Source organism: Geotrypetes seraphini, chromosome 15 (genome assembly GCF_902459505.1).
Source record: "Geotrypetes seraphini chromosome 15, aGeoSer1.1, whole genome shotgun sequence".
Lineage (NCBI taxonomy): Eukaryota > Metazoa > Chordata > Amphibia > Gymnophiona > Dermophiidae > Geotrypetes > Geotrypetes seraphini.
In genome coordinates, this window is record NC_047098.1 from 62,043,784 (window position 1) to 62,068,801 (window position 25,018).

At 42.5% G+C, this 25,018-nt stretch overlaps 1 protein-coding gene across 9 annotated transcripts in view; it reads right to left on the minus strand.

Annotated features, from left to right (window-relative positions):
* Positions 1–25,018, minus strand: part of PITPNM3 (PITPNM family member 3) — a 407,952-nt gene that overhangs the window by 111,511 nt on the left and 271,423 nt on the right. For all 9 annotated transcript variants that reach the window (XR_004537058.1, XR_004537057.1, XM_033921390.1 and 6 more), the window contains 3 exons: positions 14,973–15,162; positions 12,828–12,947; positions 4,931–5,118 (listed from right to left, as the gene is read on the minus strand). Coding sequence is in view for 7 of the 9 variants with exons in the window: in XM_033921390.1 (XP_033777281.1) it covers positions 4,931–5,118; positions 12,828–12,947; positions 14,973–15,162 (498 nt within the window). In the remaining 2 variants the exon portion in view is untranslated. The remainder of the gene's footprint in view (positions 1–4,930; positions 5,119–12,827; positions 12,948–14,972; positions 15,163–25,018) is intronic.

Genomic DNA, 25,018 nt, shown 5'->3' on the forward strand with positions numbered 1-25,018 from the left:
AGCACTTATATACAATTCTACTACCGGTACACAGCATACAAAGTGAGTGTAAGTGTGGGTGGGGCATGGGTAGGTCCCATATTTATGAGCTTGGAGGGGGCATTTTTGAAAAGTTATTTAAGCCAGAACTGGGACATCCTGCTCACAACATCCCCCCCAAAATGTCTCTTACACCGTCATTTTCAAATAGGATAAACGTCCAGATTTTCTGTTCATCTCACAGACATTTTCGGGCATTATTTTATGACAATGTCCAAAATGAATAGTCATTTTCCAAAATGAAACATACAACTTATGAATGGAAAAAACACAAAACCTAACAGGGATAGGGATGACTATCTAGCTGATGCCACACAAACATCCAGGCAGAGCAGAGGGGCAGCCGAGTGGTTAATGCAATGCACTTTAAACCATTTAGGTGCAATAGGCATTTACACACGTGTTGGGTGCTATTCTATAAAGTAAACAGCAAAATTACTTAGCACGTTAACCCCAAAAGGGGGTGTACACATGAATGGAGAATGGGCAAGACAAGGGCGTTCAACACATTTCATGGTACAACTTACACAGCCATTGATCTGCAGTAAGTTGGTGGGCCTAAAGTTTGGTTCATCGACATGGCTTTGTAGTAGTGTTCTATATTGGCTTAGGTGTTCCTAAGAACCTTTACACGATTGCTGCTAAAAGTGTTCCATTCCGACGCCTACTTCTTGGCATCAAGTTATAGAATTGCACCCTTATGGGGAAATTCTTTACAGGACATGCTGCAGTTAGGCTGTCTAACTGACCAATCAGGAGGCACGTTTCTAAAGAAATCAAGGCACATCTCGCGCCTACAGAGGCACATAGGGATGCCTGCGGACGCCTAAGGCCGGCAAGGGCATAGCTTGTGCTGGAAGTGGCCTTAGGTGTCCATAGGCTTCCCTATGTGCCTCTGCAGACAAGAGACTTTAAAATGCTGGCCTCCATTTAAGATTTATAAATAAATAAGTAATTGGCTTAACTGGAGGATTTCCTACAGGGAGATTGTTACAACTTGAAAAAATGATCTTAAAAAAATATATAATATATTCTTAAGAAAATAATATAATGTAATGTAAAGTATGAGAGGCCTCAGTATGAGCTCTTGGAATACAAACGAAAGATGTTGAGCTCGGGCAGTGACTCATGGATGACTAGCATCAGACCGAAGTCTCAATAAGCACTGCCTCATACATCATTAGGCCCTTACTGTGCAAACCACACTGGAATAAAGTGGTAGGATCATCCCTGGGGAAAAAATACACTTAAAAATCTATATGATAACTCCCAAGAAACTACCTGTGTTAAAGTGCAAATGCAAATACATTGTCTATTATCTACATTTTCTATGCTTGCTCTTTAATGTGTTCTAATTCTTTTTATACCTTAGCTAAGTCAGGCATGCATGTATGTTTTTGAGGATTTTAGAATAATATTAGAATAATATTTCTCAGAATATTTATTGTATGACCGTATTATATGACTGTATTAACTTATTTATTCATTTAATTTATTAATCTATTTTTTGTCACACCATCAATGTTTGAGGGGTTTCTATCATCTTATCAATTTTCTATTTTCAAAGAACTTTTACATATGTATTTGCATTTGTACTTTAACACAGGTAGTTTCTTGGGTATTCTCTTACCGTATGCACTGTTTATGCTCTGTATATAGTCCTTCCCTCACCTAAATTGTAAATGTAAACTAGTTTGACTCTAGGATTGCTTTGTTATGTTCTTCAATTTCAACCGCACTGTATGTAATTCATCTATCTGTTGTGAACCGCCTAGAACTCCCTGGGTATGGCGGTATACAAAAATAAATTATTATTATTATTACTGCTGTATCTTACTTAACCTGTGGGGCCCTTTATGGAGTTGTTCTCTATGTATTTAGGGTGCATTCATTTGTATTTGTTATTTGAGTGCTTCTGTATTAGGTTATGTATTTTTGCATCAATATAAACCACATTGACAGGCTATAACAACTAAAGTAGATTAGATCAGGGCACATAGAAATTTGTAAGAGATAATTTAATACCTAAGAGAATTTTTTTTCCATAGGGTGTTTTGTTGCTGCTTTGGAAGTCTCAATTTCCTGCAAAAATCTGATACTTAAGACACAGATGATTTCAGAGTGGGAAAAAAAATACTTTACAGTATTAACACTGGCTCACCAGTTTGAGTTACTATGTATAGAATTTCTGGTCCCTTAATAACCTTGCACTGTCATCAGAGCTGCAAGTTTTAGAAACTGCATGGTGATAATAGAAGCTGAAAAACTGCTCCTGAAAACATGAAACCACTGGATTTAGTGATGGGCAAAATCAATTTGGAATTGTAATATTGTATAAAAAAAACCTTACTGCTAATATTTATCCATATAGAAACATGATGGCAGATAAAGGTCAAATGGCCCATCCACAGCATCCAATATCTCCTCCTCTCCCTATAGGCTAAGGCTTTTTACACCTTCATTGTGAGATCATAGAGTTTTATGGTTATAGAAATGATGGCAGATAAAGGCCAAATGGCCCATCCGGAGTAACCAATATATCTTCCTCTCTCTAAAAGATCCCACGTGCCTATCCCAGGCCCTCTTGAATTCAGACACAGTTCCAGGAATCTGTTCCACGCATCTGCCACCCTTTCGGTAAAGAAGTATTTCCTGAGCCGATCACCTCTTAACTTCATCCTCTGCCCTCTCATTCTAGAGCTTCCTTTCAAGTGAAAGACTCAACTCATGGGCATTTACACCATATAGGTATTTAAACATCTCCATCACATCTCCCCTCTCCCGCCTTTCCTCTAAAGTATACAGATTGAGATCTTGAAGTCTGCTCAAGGTTTGTGTCCATTTTTTTTATTTTTATTATATTTTTCCCCTGAACAACATATTGAATAACACATCTAAGGGGCCATAAAAACATAAGTGTTGCCATAGTGGAACAAACTGAAGGTCCATCAAGCCCAGTGGCCATTCCAGGTCACAAAACTATGTGGGCAAAACTCCAAGAGTAAAACAGATTTTATGCTGCCTCTCCTAGAAATAAGCTGTGTATTTTCCCCAGGTTTATCTTAACAATGGCTTATGACCAATTATACAAACTTTTTTTTAAACCCCACTAACCTAACTGCTTTTATCACATTATCGAGCAATGAATTTCAGAATTTAATTATATGTTGAGTGAAAAAAATATTTTCTCCAATCTGTTTTAAATATACTGTTTGGTAAATTTACTTCATTGCATGTCTCCTAATCCTTTTATTTTTGGAAAGAACAAACAAGCAATTCACATTTACTCATTCCACTCACTCAGTACTTTATAGACTTCTATCAAATCTCCTCTTCAAGCTGAAGAGCTCTAGCCTTTTTAGCCATTCCTAATTGGGTCCTCTTTCATTAAGTCCTTAACGCATACTAACAGGCTACTGCAGAATGCATTAAAGCATTTTGTGCTAATTTGTCTTGCTTGCACAGTTTAACCAGTGCACTATCTACTTTTTATATATTTTCATGTCATGGCTACGGGTGGGCATTACCACGTTATCCATCTAGTGCTAATGAGATAATATGGAGCTAACGTGGAAGCACTTAGGCCTGGATTCTCTAACCGTCGCCAATTGACGCCCAAATTCAGTTAAAAATGCCATTCAAATTACATTTTTAACTGAGTTTCAAGGTGCCTACTGGCACCTAAAAAATTGATGCCAGAATCATGCCTACATAGGCACTTTAGGCTATGGCGTTAGGTGGTCGCTTTTTAGGTGGCCGCCGATATTGGCACCCTATAGAGAATCTGGGCTTTATAGGGCAAATTATCATTGTGGGCTACTGTTAAGACCTGTTATTTTACCTTAAACCAGGTTATCTTAGCCCAAGTCAGGCTATTTTAGCATAGAATCTTATTTCATTAAAGGGACCCTGTGCTAAAATAACTTGCCTTAACAGTAGTCCACAGATGATAATTTCCTTCCTTAGTGCCTCCTAAGGGCGCAGTGGTTGGACCTACAGACTCAGCACCCTAGGGTTGTGGGTTCAAACCCCGTGCTGCTCCTTGTGACCCTGGGCAAGTCACTCAGTCCTCCATAGCCCCAGGTACGTTAGATATATTGTGAGCCCACTGGGACAGATAGGGGAAATGTTTGAGTACCTGATTGTAAAACTGCTTAGATAACCTTGATGGCGGTATATAAAATCCTAATAAACTTAAATATGTTCAAATTCTCCATGTTGCATTCTCAAGTTGTAAGTACTAGGATAAATTGTATTAAAATGTGTACAGCGTTATCAAATTATTAGCTCACCATTTTGCCTTGAATTTTTAAATAAATAACTAAATGAATGGACATCAGCTCTAGCATTTAGTAAAAACACATACAGTACTTTAATTATTTCAGGGAAAGCATTTCTCTGTGTGTGCAGGATGATTGTATCCCTAGTATGCGAGCAGTAGTATCAAATGGGTTGTTTTCCCTCCAAGTAAGTTGACAATGTGCCTGTTGAACAGAAACAAATCCAGGATCCCTGATGTGAGGTGAACTCAACTGTGGGGCATTATTCGGATTTATTTTCATCCAGGAAGAGAGAAAGCACATGAACAGATCCCATAATGAGTGCTGGGTCTGCTACCTATCTATGATGCTATTCAGGGGCAACACGCTGTCTAAAAGCAGTAATTATTTCACTAATGAGATATGCTGCTTAATTAAAAATTCTTTCTTCTTCCTCCCCCCCCCCTCCCCCACACCTTGGCACAACCTAGAAAGAGTGAATGCAGCTGGCACACAGATAAACAGATTTTTCTCTCTCCTCCTGCATTCTTTTGCCTGGCCAACTTCAATTTCCACTATGCTAAAACCTTATTTCTGCAGCATTCCTTTTTCCTTAATGGAGAGCCAGTTACCTAGACAGGAACGCATGATGCTGCGTTATGGTATCGCAGTCATAGGTAGATGAGTCGCTCTGTTTCCGTGGCAACGGTTGCCTTGGCACCTCATCCTCTGAGATTCCAGAGATGTCAATGTTGCTTTTGCTCAAGCGCTTGCCACCAGCAAGACTAGAACTGGAGTCTTCTGATAAAACAGGATTATCCTTTTAATAAAGAGCAAAACAAAATGATAAGACACGACAAGCCAGTCAGCATCAGATTTTAGCCAGCACAATTAAGCTTTATTTACACGTTTCTTGTATGGTTGTCCACAGCTAGACTTAGCCATTACATTTTATTGGAAGAGCAAAGGTCACAGCAAGACAGCAGCAACAAACCCATGTGGACTTTGGGGATAACTAACTGGATCCTGCTTAAATGAGTAATTGCTAAAGAAAATAAGGCAGTTAAGGGAATATATTGGACATGTACTCAAAAGAATGCTTTAAAAAAACACTTAAGGGAAATCTTAAAGTTTTTATTTGGAGAAAAACACCAGTCAACCACAAATTTTTTATTTTGTCCCAAGCTGGGTGCAACTTAAATGGTATTTCCCTGGATTTATTTATTTTTTAAATTATTATACACCAACCAGAATTATAACACTGTGATTTCTATTATTCAATGCAGTGGCGTACTAAGAGGAGGGGGTTGGGGCTGACCACCCAAGGCGCTGTCTTGGTGGGAGCACCGGTACCTCTCCACTCCCCCACACCAAACTTATGCCCTCTGCCACCCATATCTCTTTAAATCTTCGCCAGTGTGAGCAACTTCTCCAGCCTGCTGCTTGTGCCAGTCTGGCTCCTCTCTGAAATCACTTCCGGGTTGCGGGGCCAGGAAGTGACATCAGAAAGAAAGCCAACGCCAGCACAAACAGCAAACCAGAGAAGCTGTTCGAACTGGCAAAGATTTAAATATGTGGGGGGAAGGGAGGGAGCGAGTGTGGCATGGGGGTAGGGGAAGAGCGGAAAGGAAGTCGTGGATGGGCGCCACTGAGGCATTTTCCAAGAGCTGCGTTGGCTTTTGGTGACAAAAATCAGCGACTGTGGCTAAAAAAAAAAAAAAGTTACTACATGATTCTCATAAATTGTAGTTTTGTTTTGGTTTTTTTAGTAGGAGTGGTAAAAGCACACTTCTTGAGCATGTGTATTATAGCCTCCTCTTGGCAGCAGGAGATATGCTCAATCTCTCCCACTGCCAACAAATACACACTGTTGGCAGCAGGAGAGATGCCCAATATCTCCCACCCAACCAACACACACACCCCGGCAGCGGGAGAAATGTCCAATCTATCCCACAACCAACCAACACTCCCCAATGCCCCTTGGCAGCAGGAGAGATACCCACACTCTCCCACCACTATACAACACCCCCCCCCACCTGTGCCTCCAACGATCCATACCCTCTTCCCCATTACCTTACTTTAGACAGCTGGCCAGAGGAATGCCTACTCTCTCCAGCCAGCTGGCCTGCCTCTTCAAAATGGTGGGCCTTCCACTCTCCGGTGCATCCTAGGATTCACCGGGGAAGGGCCTGAGGCTCTGATTGGCCCAGATGCATACAGCCCCTCCCATAGAAGGGGCCTTAAACAACCTGGGCCAATCAGAGCCTTAGGCTCCTTCCCGGTGCATCCAGGGAGGGGTTTGATGCTCTGATTGGCCCAGGTTGTTTAAGGTCTTATACGTCTGGGCCAATCAGAGCCTCAAGCCCCTCCCCGGTGCATCCCAGGATGTACCAGGGAGGGGAAGGCTTGCCAGTTTGAAGAAGAGGGCCAGCTGGCAATAGGGCATAGGCCATATAAAGTAAGGTGGGGGGGAGGCAGGGTCATCAAAGGCACGGGGGTGAGTGGGTGTTGCATGGCAGTGGGAGAGCATGGGCATCTCTCCCACTGCCGAGGGGGGTTGGGGGTGTGTTGGCTGATTGCAGGAGAGATTGGGCATCTCTCCCACTGTTGGGGGGGTTGTGTTGGTTGGTCTCTCCCACTGCTGGGGGGGGGGGTGGTGTTGGTTGGCGGCGGGAGAGATTGAGCATCTCTTCTGCTGTTGTTGGGGGGGGGTTTCATTTATTCTGCACATGTGCTAACCCCTATCATCAGTAATGGGCACTTGCAAATTTTGCAAATCTTTGCTACTCTCTGCCAACCTCATTTGCATGACTGTTTTGGGGAGAATGAGTCGCTTTTTTAAAATCGCTACAATAACGGCTGCGAGATCAGGCCGTCAGGTTTTTTACGCAGTTTTTTGAGAATCTTGCCCTCAATCACATAAGTGCCAACTCCACCTCTACAAAATTGCCAGTTTTCACTTTGGCAGTTAGTTATTGCTGCTGAATAAGTATTAAGCTGCCCCTGAATATCAACAGATAGCTTCATACAAGTGATTTAACTGGCTGAAAGCCTCTCCTTAGTCTCATTTTTATAATACGCATGTAACTTTTGCAGACTGCTTATGAATCCATGACCACCAGGACGTCTAACTTTGTATCACATTGTCGACCAAAATTTCATCCAAGTTCCAAACGCCCAGAACAAGAAAATTTGGACATGGGAGGGGCCAATCTTGTAATGGACTGGCACCCAAACACAGCAACAGAACAGTGGGGCACCTTAGAGGGCACTGCTGTGAACGTCACATAAAGGGTGCCACATAAACATCTCACCAGAATTCCCTTATAGGTTATGGTGAGCCCCCCAAAACCCACTATATACACCTGTCTACAAACCCAATAGCTCTTATGGCAGCAGATGGCACCTATATGGAAGTAGAGTAGGGTTTGGGGGGGGGGTGATAGGCTCACATTTTCCACCATAAATATAGTTGTTAGAGTGGCTTATGGGACTCCTCTCTATGGTTCACTAGCAGCCCCCCTCCCCTCCAGGCTATTTAAGACACCTGTGTGCAGCTCTACTAGGCATTCCTATACCAGATGCTGATGTTCTGAAGACAGGTATGTACTTTTTTATTCTGATCTTTGTGGGTGTGTGGGGGTCAGTGAACACTGGGGGAGAGTGTGGGTGGTCTTTACTTTGTCTCTGTAGTGGTTATCCAGTCACTTTGGATACCTTTTTGGCATTTATACCTGTTTTCACATTGTCTAACTTTCATCCAGCATGTCTAGTAAAACATTCGATTATCCCTGCAGGACGTCTAAGTCTGTCAGCCCACATCTTGCCCAAATACTGCCCTGACTACTACTCCAGATAAACCCCTTTCAGCTCTCAGAGGCATAAGAAGTCCTGCTTCCCGTCCAAAAAATCAGTGTAGTTATCGGCACTTGGACGACCTGTCTATTAGGACGTCAAAGCACTGACTTAGGCGGGTTTTTTGATGTTTTAAAGTTCTGATTATGAACCTCATAGTGACTCTGACCAGGAAAGATCTGTTTGCCAAATTCATCCCAAGAGAAGACTGGAAAATAATCTACAAAGGCACAAAGAACCCCAGACTAACATCTAAAAATCTGCAGGCCTCTCTCACTACAACTAGTCTAAGTTGTCAACCATTTGGGAAAAACAGAACGGGAATTGTGTTGATGGGAGGAGAGCTATCACTGCCTGCCTTGATAGATACTTATATGTAATATATGCTTATTGCTTTTGTATCCTTAGTCGGTGGATAAGTATTTTTGTGTCCTTCCTATTTGACACATGCTATGCCTGCTGCTGATATCAATTCACATAAATTACGGATATTTTTTTTTTTTTTTCTTTACAGCCGACTATCTAATATGAGCTTTCCTGCTTAAGGACAATAATTTATTTTATCAATTTATATATGTTTTTAAAGTTTTCTTGGAATTCTTAAATTTTGATTTCTTTTTCTAGCCTCAAGTGGCTAAAAACTAAGTTGCAATTTAGAACATTCAGTATTTGCATCAATTCATATAATGCCATACTGCTTGGGTGCTAATAGACTGACACGATGCCACATCCCCTTTTTTAAGATAACTTAGCTTATTTGTTGTAATAATGATTGTTTTTCACAATTTTTAATGTACTGTATTACCATTGTTTAGCAAATATCTATGGCATGTTTGTATATATTTTTTAAAATATGATTATCATCTTTGTTATGAGATATCTGTAAGTTTGGGGATTTTTTATAGTTTCTGTTGAATATTATGAGGGCCATTTTCAATAGGACATCTAAATCCAGCTTTGTACATTTCCCGTAAAGATGTCCAAAGTCGGAGGAGTAAAATTGTTGTTCAAACCAGCAACCGTTGTTCAAACCAGCAACATCCCAAGATCTCCAGCTCCAAGCTCAATGATTTTCAAAACCTGGACAAAGTGCTGGGTTTTGAAAACCCATCCAGATGCTAAGACAGTCCTTTGAAGAGGACGTGTCCGGGTAAATCCGGATATCCGTTAACCCTATCCAGGAGCAGATATGAGGCACAGATGGAACCTATACAGTTAACTACTGATATTTAGGACAAAGTGTCCGGTTTCACCTATCTGATTAAGGATTGAAGATTATCCTTAACTGGATACATACCATCCATCTGCCATAGCTGATGCCTGGACATAGAAACATGATGGCAGATAAAGAGCATGTGGCCCATCCAGTCTGTTCATCTGCAGCATCCATCTCCTCTTCCTAAGAGATCCCACATGACTGTCCCACACGTTTCTGAATTCAGATACAAGTTCTGCCTCCACCCACCTTCACCAAGAAGCTATTCTACATAGCATAAAGGTGGCGGCGGCTGAAAAATCATTCACTGCTACTGGCTGAAAATTTACCCTTAAGTTTCTACTTGAGGTAATAAAGGACCATGTGCCTTGCCCAAGGTCACAAGAAGCATCAGTGGAATTTGAACCTGGCTTTCCTGGTTCTCAGGCTATCCCTTTTTTCTGAAAGGATAAAAAATGACTTGCTATTTGTCTAAGCCCACTCAAGATTTTATAAACCTCTATGATCCGCTGTTTTATCTTCTCTAAGCTATCCTACTTCATGCACTAAGTAAGTTGTGAACTATTTCTTACGTGATCAGAAACTATCAGAACATTCATGCTGGTAAGCTGGTTATTATACTGCAAAAGAACAGCTTGTAAATTAATTCAAAGAAACATATTTAAGAGGGCACTGAAGTCAGAAATGTTTGTATATAAAGCTGGGTTTTATCAGCTAAGTCCACTAACTTTTCTAATTGCCTTGCAAGCCCTATTGAAACACAGATTTCCATGTAAATTTTGTTGTGTAGCATATGGCTACTTAGATACACAAAAGGAAAAAATAAAAGCAAAGATGTTGTACAAATATCTAGAAAACACAAACAGTAAAGAATCTTTAAAAAAAAGAGACCTTTTTACATGGTAATGAACACATGGCGTGAATAGCGTCCCATCTCAGGTATTCTGTTAGTATATGTTTATTAAACACACTAGAGCAGGGGTAGGCAAATCCGGTCCTCGAGAGCCATAGGCAGGTCAGGTTTTCTATGCGTAATGTTCAAATTTGTACATTTTTAAGTATGTATTTTCACATTATGTGAACTTATTACCCACCTAGTTGATAGGCATACTAGAAATTTTTAAAATAAATATCTGAGGAAGTTAGGGACTGACATTTATGTGATTCTACTTGCACCAGATACCAGGATGACTTCTGGCTCTATCTATGCTTTCCTCACAAAACACTCTAGCACTTACTGGATAGTGCCACGGCAGCTATATACAGGCAATCCCCGGGTTAAGAACGAGTTCCATTTTTTAAACCATTCTTAAGTTGAATTTGTATGTAACTCCGATTCTCGCAGCTGACCTGGAAGCTTTCCCTCTGACGTGAGGGAAGACTTCTGGGTCAGCCACGAGCCTCGTGCTGGAACCAGCAGCTGCGGCTTTGAGAAGAGAAGTGCCACTGGGAGGAGAGAGCCAGCCATAGGAGGTAAACTCCCATGGGAGGCATGAAGGGGCTGCTGGGTTAGCCGCGAGCCAAGACAGAAGAGCGGGACTTGGGTGTGATTGCATACGATGATGTTAAGGTAGCCAAACAGGTTGAAAAGGTGATGGTGCTAGGTTGCATAGGGAGAGGTATGGCCAGTAGGAAAAAGGAGGTATTGATGCCCCTCAATAAGACTCTGGTGAGACCTCATTTAGAATATTGTGCACAATTCTGGAGGCCGCACCTTAAAAAAGATATAAAAAAGATGGAGTCGGTCCGGAGGAAGGCTACTAAAATGGTGTGTGGTCTTCATCATAAGGCATATAGGGACAGACTTAAAGATCTTAATCGGTATACTTTGGAGGAAAGGCAGGAGAGGGGAGAGATGATAGAGATGTTTAAATACCTACATGATGTAAATGCACATGAGTTGAGTCTCTTTCATTTGAAAGGAAGCTGTGGAATGAGAGGGCATAGGATGAAGTTAAGAGGTGATAGGCTCCGGAGTAATCTAAGGAAATACTTTTTTACAGAAAGGGTGGTAGATGCATGGAATAGTCTCCCGGAAGAGTTGGTGGAGACAGAGACTGTCTGAATTCAAGAGGACCTGGGATAGGCACTTGGGATCTCTCAGAGAGAGAAAGAGATAATGGTTACTGCAGATGGGCAGACTAGATGGGCCATTTGGCCTTTATCTGCTATCATGTTTCTATGGGAGGCATGAATTTGGGATGCAGAATGGAAGGAAAAATGATGAGGGGTGCATTGGGACAGGGAAGGAAGGAGGAGGGTCAGACCAGTGGTCCATCGTGTTCAGCAGTCCTCTCACGCGGCGGCCCCCAGGTCAAAGACCAGTGCTCTAAATGAGTCCAGCCTCACCTGTGTACGTTCCAGTTTAGCAGGAACTTTTCCAAGTTTCAGACATGCCCCTGAAAGGCCCCTTTTTCCAAAGATCTTTCTCCTATGCTGCCAAGCATACACACGTCTAGGTATCTACAAATCCACTTACCTGTATACTACTGACTCAACTTCTTTTCTCATAAAAAAGGATGCCCAAGCTAATGAAAATGTGCTCCAAAGTATAGAGTTGCATCTCATAATTTGACCCTTCATAACAAAAAGCTGTATTGCTCTTGGCAAGTAGGTTCCCAAATTAGTTCTGCCTAATAGCAATGGCTCCAAAAAAGAAACAGATCAAATGAAAGGCAGATCACAAGACAGGAAAAACGATCTGGTAAAATAAGTTTTCAAATATATCCCTCTGTAATGAAATGTTCTAGATCTGAAAGATGAAGAGAACACACCAATTTGCAATTTAAGTGAAACTAGGGTCCATTCATCGATCTTTGTACAGAATCCCAGGTCTAATTTTTGTTTGTTTTATTTTTGTTCTTTTAAGTAAGGTGTATTGAGTGAATTTGCTGACTCGCTGCTCTCATTTCCACGGCCAGATGCATTCTGGCTGCTCCATGCAATAGAACACAAGGCTCGGGGGCCAAATCCAGCCCGCCTGGCTGTTTTATGTGGCCCTTGGTGACTGTGTCACATCTAAGTGCCTGACTGTTCAGCCCCGGTCCCAGTGGCGCTCCAAGCTCCTCACCATGCTGCCTCAGTACCCATTTGCAGGCAGAAGGACCCAGTCCCAGTGTAAAAGCTAGGTTGGAGCAGGGTGCTCCACAGAAGTGCCTGACTGCGCCACAGGTGTCTCAGGACGAGGAAGGATCTATACTTCTACTAAGACTAACCCCCTCTTTTTCTAAGGTGCGCTAATCAAATTAGCATGCGCTAAACGGTAACGCGTCCATAGACTAACATGCATGTGTTAGCGTTTAGCGCATGCTAATCGATTAGCGCACCTTAGTAAAAGAGGGCCTAAGTATCTTAATAGACAATTCGGCCCTTGACTTAGCCTGTGTTTTAGATTTCGGCCCCTTATGTGATTGAGTTTGACACCCCTGCAATAGAAGATACAAGAGCCCTGGGCGTACCTGTGTACTGCTTATACTCCCTCTTCGACTACTGCTCTGACTTCCTGTTGCCGTGCTTGCGCTGTAACAGAGGGCATCGAACCCCAAGAGGCCACCAACGCAGTCGCCAATTAGACACACCTGGAAAAATAATTTAGAAATTATAACCTCTCTGTGCAGGATGACTTACTTGCCTGTGGGAAAAATCTTGAATCAATGAAGGGACTCTGGGAGGAGCTAAAGCTTCTTAAAATGCAATTATGCATATTTGTTCTATTTTTCTTCCAATAAATAAAGAAGTATATATATATGTTTGGCTTTTTTTAGGGAGATATTTCAAAGCTGCAGTATAAATGGTTTAGGTTGGATTACTCTCTCTTTATATAGGGATTGTGCACCGACATGGCCAATTTTGATTGGTTCTTCTAGTTTCTTTCTGTAACCCCTGTGTATATACATTTTCCCTGCTATAGATTCCAATTAATTCTAACACTCTAGAGGCAACCATTATATGCGTAGTAACATTAGGATTTTTATATTCCCTGCTAATATCATAACAATGTTGGATTTCCAAAACTAAAAACCTTGTATTAAGAAAAAAATATACTAAAAATCCATTTTTCCATTGACTGAGCCAGCAGTCCATTTTTGTAATTATTGTTATAATTGGTATAATTTTTCTTTACCTAATCTCACATCTCTTCGTTTTCTACACTTGGCAAGAGTACCATGCAGTATTTATTAGCATGGCTTAAATTCAAAGCTGGTTTCAAAATTCTGTTTTTTTAAAAGCATAATCCTATTTGGCTTTACTTTTAAGCCCACACAAAGCAACCAGATCTTTAAACACAAACTATCCAGCTTAGCTGATTGGGTGGGGGGGGAGGGGGGAGAAATACTCCTGCCGCGATCAGCTGAGCGACTGCAGCAGGGGACCCCTGACATTGGCAGAACAGATGCCCACTTCCTCCTGCCAGAACCAACTGCGATAGGCACCCGCTAACCACTATAGGTAGGAGGGATGCCCACTCCCTCCTTCCTGGAGACACCCCTCCCCTGAACACATGACTCGCCCCAACCACAGATACCCCCAAACCCCCCGCCCCAACACCCCTCCCATACCTTTTGTAGTAAGGCCAGCCAGAGGGATGCCTACACTCTCTGGCCGGCAGGCCCACCTCTTCACAATGGTGGGCCTTACCCTTCCCAGTGCATCCTAGGATGTACCAAGGAGGGGCCTAAGGCCCTGATTGGCCAAGGCTACTAAGGCCCTTCCCATAGGATGGGCCTTAGGCACCCAGGCCAATCAGGGCCTTAGACCTACTTCCTGGTGCATTCCGGGATATACTGGGATGGGCCTATCACAGTTGAGGGGTGTGTTCAGGCAGGAGATAGTGGGCATCCCTCTTGCCGGAGGACGTTGACGTGGTGTTCGGGGGTTCCAGCAGGAAGAAGTGGGCATCCCTCCTGCTGATGTCTAACTCTTCAGTTTTGTTTCTAAAGCTTCTAGCTTTTGCATACATGATGTCCTCTGTCACAGTAGAAGCCCTTTATCATATCCATGGCTTCACAGAGAATTTTTTTTTTAATTCAAGTTTAAAACATTATTACATATACATAATAATAAAGTAAGGATAATACATAAATAAAATTAAGACATTATTACAACCAAAAGGCTATCACAAAATTCCTCTAGTCCTCATAACTGTGGGAGAGCAAATACTATATATCATAACAAAAGTCAAATAAACATGATCATATAGACCAAACATATTAGTGTTTAGAAATTCAAACTCCAAATAATTAATTATGTGGTAACAGAAGAAATACTAATAGATTCTTGATGTTGCAAAAATTGTTCTAACTGAGTTGAGTCCCAATAAACATAATCATTCTCCTTAAATTTAATCAAGCATTTACAGGGAAATTTTAAATAAAATGTGGCTCCTAAAGCCAACACCCTAGGTTTCAAAGCCAAAAAGGATTTTCTTCTCAATTGCGTTGCTTGGGCCACATCTGGAAAAATTTTAAGAATATTCAAATCCCACCTTTGCTTTCATTGATGACATTATAAGACTGGAAAGTCGTGGTATTCATTACTAGATTTCACCTTGCAAAAAACAAATTTTCACATTTTTCTGTCAAAAACATGAAAGCATGTCTTACCTGTCCATTAAATCCAGCACCATCTGCAGACTTGAGAAAGTCATTATAAACTTGATTGGCTCTGCTAATCACCATGGCAACAGCATCCTGATACTGTGGGGATGAAATGGCCAGCAATGGCAAAGCAGCCAATGGGATGTGGTCTTCACTACTGCTTAGACAGTTCTCGTCATAGCTGTATGGATTCAGGCTGAAAGAAGAATTATGATAATCAGACACACAATGTGAGGGAAAACAGAATATTTAATCTTTGGCCAAGTCTGAAAACTAGAGTGCCATGGATTGCATGCAAGCTGAGATCACATGGGAACTGTGATAACATTTGCCCCTAATGAATTACTCTCATAAAAAAGAAACAGTTCGTATTTATGATCCTGTGCAAGAAAGCAGGGAAATGATTAAGAAACATTTCTTTTTGTCTCGTGATTCTGAGATTGAATGGATCTTTGGAGATCAAGGTCCTGAAGTTAATTTAGTTTGTTATTTGGTCAACAGCAACGGTTTTACCACGATAATCATAAGAACATAAGCAGTGCCTGCTGGGTCAGACCAGAGGTCCATCACGCCCAGCAGTCCACTCACGCGGCGGCCCATCAGGTCCAGAACCTGTATAGTAATCCTCTATCTATACCCTTCTATTCCCTTTTCCTTCAGGAAATCATCTAATCCCTTCTTGAACCCCAATACCGTACTCTGTCCTATCACACACTCTGGAAGCACATTCCAGGTGTCCACCACCCTTTGGGTGAAGAAGAACTTCCTAGCATTGGTTCTGAATCTGTCCCCTCTTAATTTTTCTGAATGCCCTCTCGTTCTTGTAGTTTTCAAGGGACAGATTCTTCAAACTTTCGAAAACTACAAGAACGAGAGGGAATTCGCTTCCAGAGGGTGTGATAGGACAGAGTACGGTATTGGAGTTCAAGAAGGGATTAGATGATTTCCTGAAGGAAAAGGGGATAGAAGGGTATAGATAGAGGATTACTATACAGGTTCTGGACCTGATGGGCCACCGCATGAGCGGACTGCTGGGCACTATGGACCTCTGGTCTAACCCAGCAGAGGCACTGCTTATGTTGTTATGATTATTGAGGCAAAACCATTGATGTTGACCAAATACAAACTAAATTAACTTCAGGACCTTGATCTCCAAAGATCCATTCAATCTCAGAATCACGAGACAAAAGGAAATGTTTCTTAATCATTTCAAGTTTATTATTAGGCTTTTATATACCGCTTATCAAGGTTATCTAAGCGGTTTTTACAATCAGGTACTCAAGTATTTTCCCTATCTGTCCCGGTGGGCTCACAATCTATCTAATGTACCTGGGGCTATGGAGGACTTAGTGACTTGCCTAGGGTCACAAGGAGCAGCACGGGGTTTGAACCCACAACCCCAGGGTGCTGAGGCTGTAGATACAAACTGTTTCTTTTTTTATGAGAGTAATTCATTAGAGGCAAACGTTATCACAGTTCCCATGTGATCTCAGCTTGCATCAGCAGTAACAATTTGTGAAAAGATAGATCACCTTAAGCAAACAAACATTTTGCATAAATCATTATCCCTTTATGCTGCACTGTGAATTAATCTGAATATTTGTTTCACATCAACATCTGGTAAAAGGCTGAAGAAAGTCTGATGTGAAACAGGAAAGCCAATGATGTTTAACACAAAAAGTGATTTCAACACTGAAGGCTATTTATAGCAGGCTTGTCCAACCTTTTTTTTCTGTCAAGGGCCACATTTTATTTTTTGTAACATTCAGGGCCAAAACACATACCCAATCATATTTTGCCATGTCTTTTGTCAGATAGTAGCAAAATATGATGTTGCATCATCCACTCCCCAGCTTTCATTCAGTCTCTTTCACTCATGTAATCTCTCTAAGCTTTTACCCAGTCTCTCTTGCTCATGTAACTCCCCTTACGAGCCACCACCCAGTCTCTCACTCATAATAGGTTTCACCCAGTTTATTTTCCCTCATTTGGTTTTAGATGAAGAACACAGTGGGCTTCCTGCTTCCCCATCAGGACTTGGCGCTCTGAAAGCTTAAGTCACACAGTGCCAGATGTTTGGGTTGGTCTTGCAGTTTCAAGTCTCGTGAGACTTGAAACTGCAAGGTTAGCTGGAACTTCTGCCACTGTGCAGCTCATGCTTACAGAGAGCCGAGTCACGGTGGGGAAGCAGGAATCCTGATGTAAGCACTACTAGAATTTCCAAGCTTTCGAGGGCCAAAAAAATGCGCTTGGTGGACCAGGTTCTGCCCTGCAGGCCATTAGTTGGACAAGCTTGATTTATAGCAGTATAATGGTAGAGACCAAACTGGCCTATCCAGTATTTTCAGTTAAGAGTCTTCCACTCTGAATAGTGACGCGTATAAATTCCCATAAGCAACCTAACAAATTTCTCTGGTCCCTGCACCATCTTGTCTTTAAAGTGACCTCTCAACCCTTTACCCACCACTGCTGTCCATATTCAACAACACATTCATATCAAAATAAAAGCTCAGCAATTCATCCTTCCTTCATATCTCTGAGGACTAGCTATTCATATGTTAATTTGGTGCAACAAGGGCATGTGCAAGATAAAAACTGTATATTATTTTCTTGTACTCTTCAAGTGCTACAGATAGTATGTTTCAGATTATAAAATGAGATAACCTGGAAGAAGGGTATGCATTATAGAAATGTGCTTGAGCTCTTAGAATAGCAATATGAGGAAAAGATTTGATTTTGTTTACAGGTAACTGACAACTTTATTTATTTTAAAATATTACTTTCTGCAGATTCAAATTAAACAGATATACTCAAGTCAATCATCCGACCTAGCTGCAGCATTTACAAAAATACATTTGTTCAACATCGCAATCTGGATAGGCAGCAGCACAGAATAAATATGGAAAGCACTTGTCCCCAGTAGCTATGCATGTGAAGGATAGTTCTATAAAGGGGCATCCAAATTTATAAACCCTTTGCACGTGTTAATGGACAGAATACTAGCACTTATGTAAATGTGGGGGGACTTAAGTGCTATTCTGTAGGGATGCAACTAAGTGGCACAGTGCATACATTTAAGGGGGTGTACATATGGATACAGCATGGATGAGACACAGGCAGGGCTGTCACTTCCATGCTTGACTTATGGAACATTAAGTTATATGCATCCCTGTCACACTTAGATTACTGCAATGATGCCAAGTGTACTTCGTTTAAGGAATGGAAAAGGTCAAGAACGGACTAAAACTGGAATAAGCACAAACAACATCAACGCAGGTGCCATAAGGTGGTAAATGGGGCCAAAAGAGACTATGAGGAAAAAATAGCCAAGGAGGCAAAAAACTTCAAGCTGTTCTTTCGATATATTAAGGGGAAATGACCCGCAAAGGAAGCAGTGGGGCTGTTGGATAACCATGGAATAAAGGGAGTGCTAAAGGAGGACAAAGCCATCGCTGACAAACTGAACACATTTTTTGCGTCTATATTTATCGAAGAGGATATATACAGCATACCGGAACCCATCAGGCTATAAGCTGGAAACGAAGACCCGAAACTGATAGGGTTGACGGTCAGTCTAGAAGAGGTATGCAGGCAGATCGATAGGCTTAAAAGTGATAAATCCCCGGGAACGGATGGCATCCATCTGAGGGTCATCAAGGAACTGAAAGGGACTATAGCTGAACTGCTTCAACTAATAGCTAATCTGTCGATCAAATCAGGAAAGATTCCGAAGACTGGAAGGTGGCGAATGTTATGTCGATCTTCAAAAAAAGTTCAAGGGGAGATCTGGGAAACTAGAGACCGGTGAGTCTGACCTCTGTACCGGGAAAGATGGTAGAGGTGCTGATAAAGGACTGCATCATTGATCACCTTGACGGACACAGTCTGATGAGGACCAGCCAGCACGGTTTCAGCAAAGGCAGATCTTGTTTGACGAACTTGCTGCACTTCTTCGAGGGAGTAAACAGGCAAGGGCGACCCGGTTGACATTGCATATCTGGATTTTCAGAAGGCATTCGACAAAGTTCCACATGAATGACTACTTCAAAAAATTGCAAGCTATGGAATCGAGGGTGAAATACTCACATGGATTAAAAACTGGCTGGAGCATAGGAAACAGAGTGGGGGTAAATGGACAATACTCAGACTGGAAGAGTGTCACCAGTAGGGTGCCGCTGGGCTCGGTGCTTGGACCCGTGCTCTTCAACATCTTTATAAACGATCTGGACATAGGTACGACGAGCGAGGTGATTAAATTTGTGGACGATACAAAGTTATTCAGAATAGTGAAGATGCAGGGGGATTGCGAAGGTCTTCAACGTGACATAATCAGGCTCGAGGAATGGGCATCGACATGGCAGATGAGGTTCAACATGGGTAAGTGTAAAGTGATGCATGTTGGTAAAAAAAAATCTCACGCACGAATACAGGATGTCCAGGGCGGTACTTGGAAAGACCTCCCAGGAAAGGGACTTGGGAGTTCTGATCGACAAGTCGATGAAGCCATCTGTGCAATGCGCGGTGGCAGCAAAAAGGGCGAACAGAATGCTTGGAATGATAAAGAAGGGGATCACAAACAGATCGGAGAAGGTTATCATGCTGCTGTACTGGGCAATGGTGTGTGCCCTCACCTGGAGTACTCCATCCAGCACTGGTCGCCATACATGAAGAAGGACACGGTACTACTCGAAAGAACGACGGTCCAGAGAAGAACGACGCAGGTGAGGCTAGATTCAGTTAGGGCACTGGTCTTTGACCTAAGGGCTGCCACGTGAGCGGACTGCTGGGCACAATGGACCACTGGTCTAACCCAGCAGCGGCAATTCTTGGGTCAGAGTCAACCTGGAAGCCCCGGCAAAACCTTTTTTTAAGCTGCATGAAATAATCTGACAAATGCACAAGAAGTATGCTGTACCCTGATTTTGAAAAATGAAACTGATTTATTCTCTGCTTTAGTGTAAAAGCTAGCCTTGATCACTGGACATTATTCTAATTTCTGTGACGTGTGATAATTATCATACAATGCTACATAACCACTAGCAATATTAAAGTCATTTTTCACAAGTAACAGGATACGTCAACATAGCTTGATGAATGATGTGGTTCTAAACTGGCATCGTTCTGTTAAAATGTAATCTCTTTAAATAGCACTTAATGTGTCCAGGGTGCTAGAAATTCCAGGAAGACAAGGCAAGAATAAAACATTGACTTATTTTTGCTAGCTAGAAATGCAAGGTGAACAAACTAATTTGCAAACAGAATTTACAAAGTGTTATCTTGGACAAGATACAGAAGGGAGGTATTCTAAAGCCGTACCCTCAATTCCAACACCCCACCACCACATTTGCATACAAGGGGGAGAAAAAAAACATTCAATTACCAGTATATGATAAATAAACTTATAAAGAAAGAAAGCAGAGATTTTTGACAAACAAAATGACGGTACAGTTTCACATACAGGACTGTATATCATTTTAAACACCATCATTAGTACTGTTGGATCCCTCACTCTTAGGCCTTCTAGTGCGCACTAATTCGATTAGCGCACCTTAGCAAAAGAGGGGGTTAGAATCACCATCAGTGTCTTCCCATACGAGATCATATCCTGTATCAAAAAATGCATTTTTTTTATACAACACTTCTCAAACAACTGCTGCGCTATATTTACTGGAACTTTTCCCCATGCACCTGACACCCACTTTCCGATTTTTGAAGAAGGTGCTTTCTTGATTTCTGAAAAGACGTCAAAGGAAGGTTGTTAGAAAACAACACCCCCCCTCCTTTTTTTTTACAAAACCGTAGCGCCGTTTTTAGCGCCAGCCATGGCAGTAACAGCTCAGACGCTCATAAAATTCCTATAAGCATCGAAGCTGTTACCGTCACGGCCTAAAAAATTTAAAAAAAAGGCGGGGGGGGAGGGTAAGTCTCATATTCTTCTCTTAAAAAATCTTTAAATGGCTTGCTCCCTGAAACATCAAGTGACTGAAGAAGGCTTGTCATACCACTCTGAATAATAACCAAATCACAGTTGTTTTGTTTCAGGCTGTTCTTTATTCTTTCAGACATGTGTCCTCTGAATGTATCAACAAGCAAGCTATGTGATTTGTGAAGAGTCTTTGGCTGCCTATAGCAAACAGAATTAACCCAATCTTCCATCATTTCGGCCGTCATCCAAGCATTTTTTTTTTTTGTGCATGTGTTGGGAAAGTTTCATGTTTTGGAATGGTTTTCCTGTTAAGATTCAAATAAGGAGGATGCTTACAACCATTACACATCTCCCTCGTTATTCACGGGGGATAGGGGCAGAGCCGGACCGTGAATATCTGGCTCTGACCACCCCCTCCTCCATCCTGCCTTCCCCCAGCATCCCGGCCTTACCAGGTGGTCTAGCGAGCTTTCGGGGCAGGAGCAATCTTCCTACGCTCCTGCCCCGTGCAGATCGTCAATAGAAAATGGCTGCTGTGAGTTCCCGTAGTCTCTCGAGACTATGGCGGGAGCTCACGGTAGCCATTTCCTATTGGCAATCTACACGAGGCAGGAGCGTAGGAAGATCGCTCCTGCCCTGAAAGCTCGCTAGACCACCAAGTAAGGCCGGGATGCCGGGGGAAGGCAAAAATATAGGTTTGTTTTTTTTCCCCCTCCCCCAAAAAAATTGTGATTAGGTGAAATCACTCTAACCACTACTTTTATGGTGGAACATGTGCGCCCACCAAAATCCTACCAAACCCTACTCTACTGCCATATAGGTGCCATGTAAGGGCTATTGGGGTTGTAGATAGGGTTTTGGGGGGGAGCTCACCATAACCTAAAAAGGGAGTTCTGGTGAGATGTTTATGTGACACTCTTTATGTGAAGTTCACAGCAGTGCCCTCTAAGGTGCCTTGTCTGGGTGGCCAGTACATTACAAGATTGGCCCCTCCCACATCCAAATGGTTTTGTTCTGGGCGTTTAGGACTTGGACAAAATTGTGGTCGAAAATGTGATATTAAGATGGACATTCTGGCAGTCTGGAAGAACAATAGTCTGGACGTCCAGATAGATGATTTGCAGAAAAAAAAAATATTCTAGAGGTATTTTTTGAAAATGGGCATTTTCCCACTGCCGACTTTGAGCGTCTAGCGCCATACGTCTGAATTGGACTTAAGACATTATGCCCCGCCAAGCGTATTCTATAAACTGTGCCTAACTCCGGATGCAATTTATAGAATAGCACTAATATAAACAGAATTTCTCCCTCAGTATGTAAATTTAAGCATCCTGTTACAGAATGAGGGAGAATAATAATCATTTATTTTCTTATATACCGCCCTGCGGTTCACGACAGGAAAACTGAGACATTTCAGCAAAAGATACAGTTTCCAAAAAGTGCTACTACATACATCAGCCTAATGCAGCATTAGTTACAATACAATTTCAAATATTGCTATGAATTAAAACGTGAGTTACAAAAAGATTAAAAATTAAAAACCTCATCGGAAATATTAAAAATCAGCATTCTTGTTTATCAAATAAGTATTCATTAGGCAGATTTACTGTCATTTTGTCTGAAAACCAATGATTTGCACAGTGCAGTTAACCAGCAAGCCTGGCCCATCTCAACTTAGAAACATTTTTGCTCTGAATCTTTATACCAGTGTTTTTCAACCGCTGTTCCGCGGCACACTAGTGTGCCGCGAGATGTTGCCTGGTGTGCCGCAGGGCCGCCGGGCCCGGAGCTTACAGGGGGCCCGAGGCAGGGGCGCCAGTAGCTCGCCAAGGCAAAGTGAGTCGATCACCCAGGACTCACTTTGTCTTGGCGATCTAATCCACAGTTCTTCAACCGCCGGTCCGCGGACCGTTATCGGTCCGCAGGAAATTTTTGCCGGTCCGCGCAGGACCGGCAAGATTGACTCATTTGAACTTCCTGCCGGTCCGCGCAGGACCGGCAAGATCAGCATCGGAAGCGTGCGCTGGGCCGGAGAGATCTTGGGGAGCCTCCGACAGTGGCTTTCTCCCCTCTCTGCAGCTCTCCTTTACTTCCCAGCGCAGCGATTCACGAAGGCAGCCTCGGGGCTTTTGCTGAGTCGCGGCTGCCTCTGATGATGCAACTTCCTCTTTCCTCAGAGGCGGCGCGACACAACAAAGGACCCGAGGCTGCCTTCGTGAATCGCTGCGCTGGGAAGTAAGAAGAGCTGCTGGGAGGGGAGAAAACCACTATCAGTCTGGGAAGCTGCTGGGCAGGGGAAAAAAGGGACAGCTGCTACTGGAAAGGGAGAAGGAGAGATGCTTCTGGGAGGGGAGGAGGGAAAGGAATCTGGGAAGCTGCTGGGCCAGGAAAAAAAAGGGACAGCTGCTACTGGAGAGGGAGAAGGAGAAGGAGAGATGCATCTGGGAGGGGAGGAGGGAAAGGAATCTGGGAAGCTGCTGGGCCAGGAAAAAAAAGGACAGCTGCTACTGGAGAGGGAGAAGAAGGAGAGATGCTTCTGGGAGGGGAGGAGGGAAAGGAATCTGGGAAGCTGCTGGGCAAGGAAAAAAAGGGACAGCTGCTACTGGATAAGGAGAAGAAGGAGAGATGCTTCTGGGAGGGGAGGAGGGAAAGGAATCTGGGAAGCTGCTGGGCTAGGAAAAAAAGGGACAGCTGCTACTGGAGAGGGAGAAGGAGACGGAGAGATGCTTCTGGGAGGGGAGGAGGGAAAGGAATCTGGGAAGCTGCTGGGCAAGATAAAAAAAGGGACAGCTGCTACTGGAGAGGGAGAAGAAGGAGAGATGCTTCTGGGAGGGGAGGAGGGAAAGGAATCTGGGAAGCTGCTGGGCAAGGAAAAAAAAGGGACAGCTGCTACTGGAGAGGGAGACGGAGAGATGCTGCTGGGAGGGGAGGAAGGGAAGAGAGTTACTGCTGGACAGGAGGCTGGGAGAAAGAAAGAAAGGGGGCAGGCAGGGAAACAGAAGGAAAGAAGAGAAACAGAAAAAAAGAAAGAAAGGCCAGGAAGAGAGGAAGAAAAACTTGGGGGAGGGAATGAGGTGTGGAGGAGAGAAAGCATACAGGCTGATAGAAGGGAAGAAAGATTGGATGCACAGTCAGAAGAAGAAAGTGCAACCAGAAATCACCAGACAAGGTAGGAAAAATGATTTTATTTTAAATTTAGCAAAGTGGAGGCAGTATTACCACAGTTTTCAAAGGAATTTGCCCAAATAACTTAATAGTTAACTGGGTAAATTCCCAGAGATGAAAACTTCCCTTCACTTACTATGCACAGTTCTGAATTTATATCTGCTGTCTATATTTTACAATATGGTCCCCTTTTACTAAACCGCAATAGTGGTTTTTAGCGCAGGGAGCCTATGAGCGTCAAGAGCAGTGCTGGGCATTCAGCGCAGCTCCCTGCGCTAAAAACTGCTATTGTGGTTTAATAAAAAGGATGGAGGGTATATTTGTCTATTTTTGTATGCTATAAAAACCAAATACAGAGAGAGACTGAGAGCTGTTGACGAAGAGCTACGTGTGTGTCTTTCTTCCATTCCAGCCAGAATATCAGCTTTGTGTTCAGCCAAACAGGCCCAGGTTTCGCACTGAATAAAGTATTTTATAATTTTTATAATTTTTATTTCATAATAAAGTAATTATAAAATACTTTCTTTGTGTTTATTTGATTCCTATTCAAGAGAATTACTTTATATATAGTCAATATAGGCAGAGAGTTAAATTTTTTAACATTTTCTAATGGTGGTGTGCCTCGTGATTTTTTTCATGAAACAAGTGTGCCTTTGCCCAAAAAAGGTTGAAAAACACTGCTTTATACGACATGTCACTAGTAGGGAAATAAGCCATTTTTAATTACGTACTCCGGGACTAGTAGGGTTTGCTTTGATCTCAGGGGGGATGCCTGAAGAACAGCTCCATTGTTCAAAGCATCTGTCTGTAGCATCTGTCTAGACATGAGTCTCAAGTTTAAATCTCAGCATGGCTGATTCAGGCTTTTAATATTCTGAGATAGACAATATGAAACCCATCTGTGTGGTAATTAAGAGCCATAAAATCTGTGTAGTAGTACTTCAGATAGCATTCCATATAA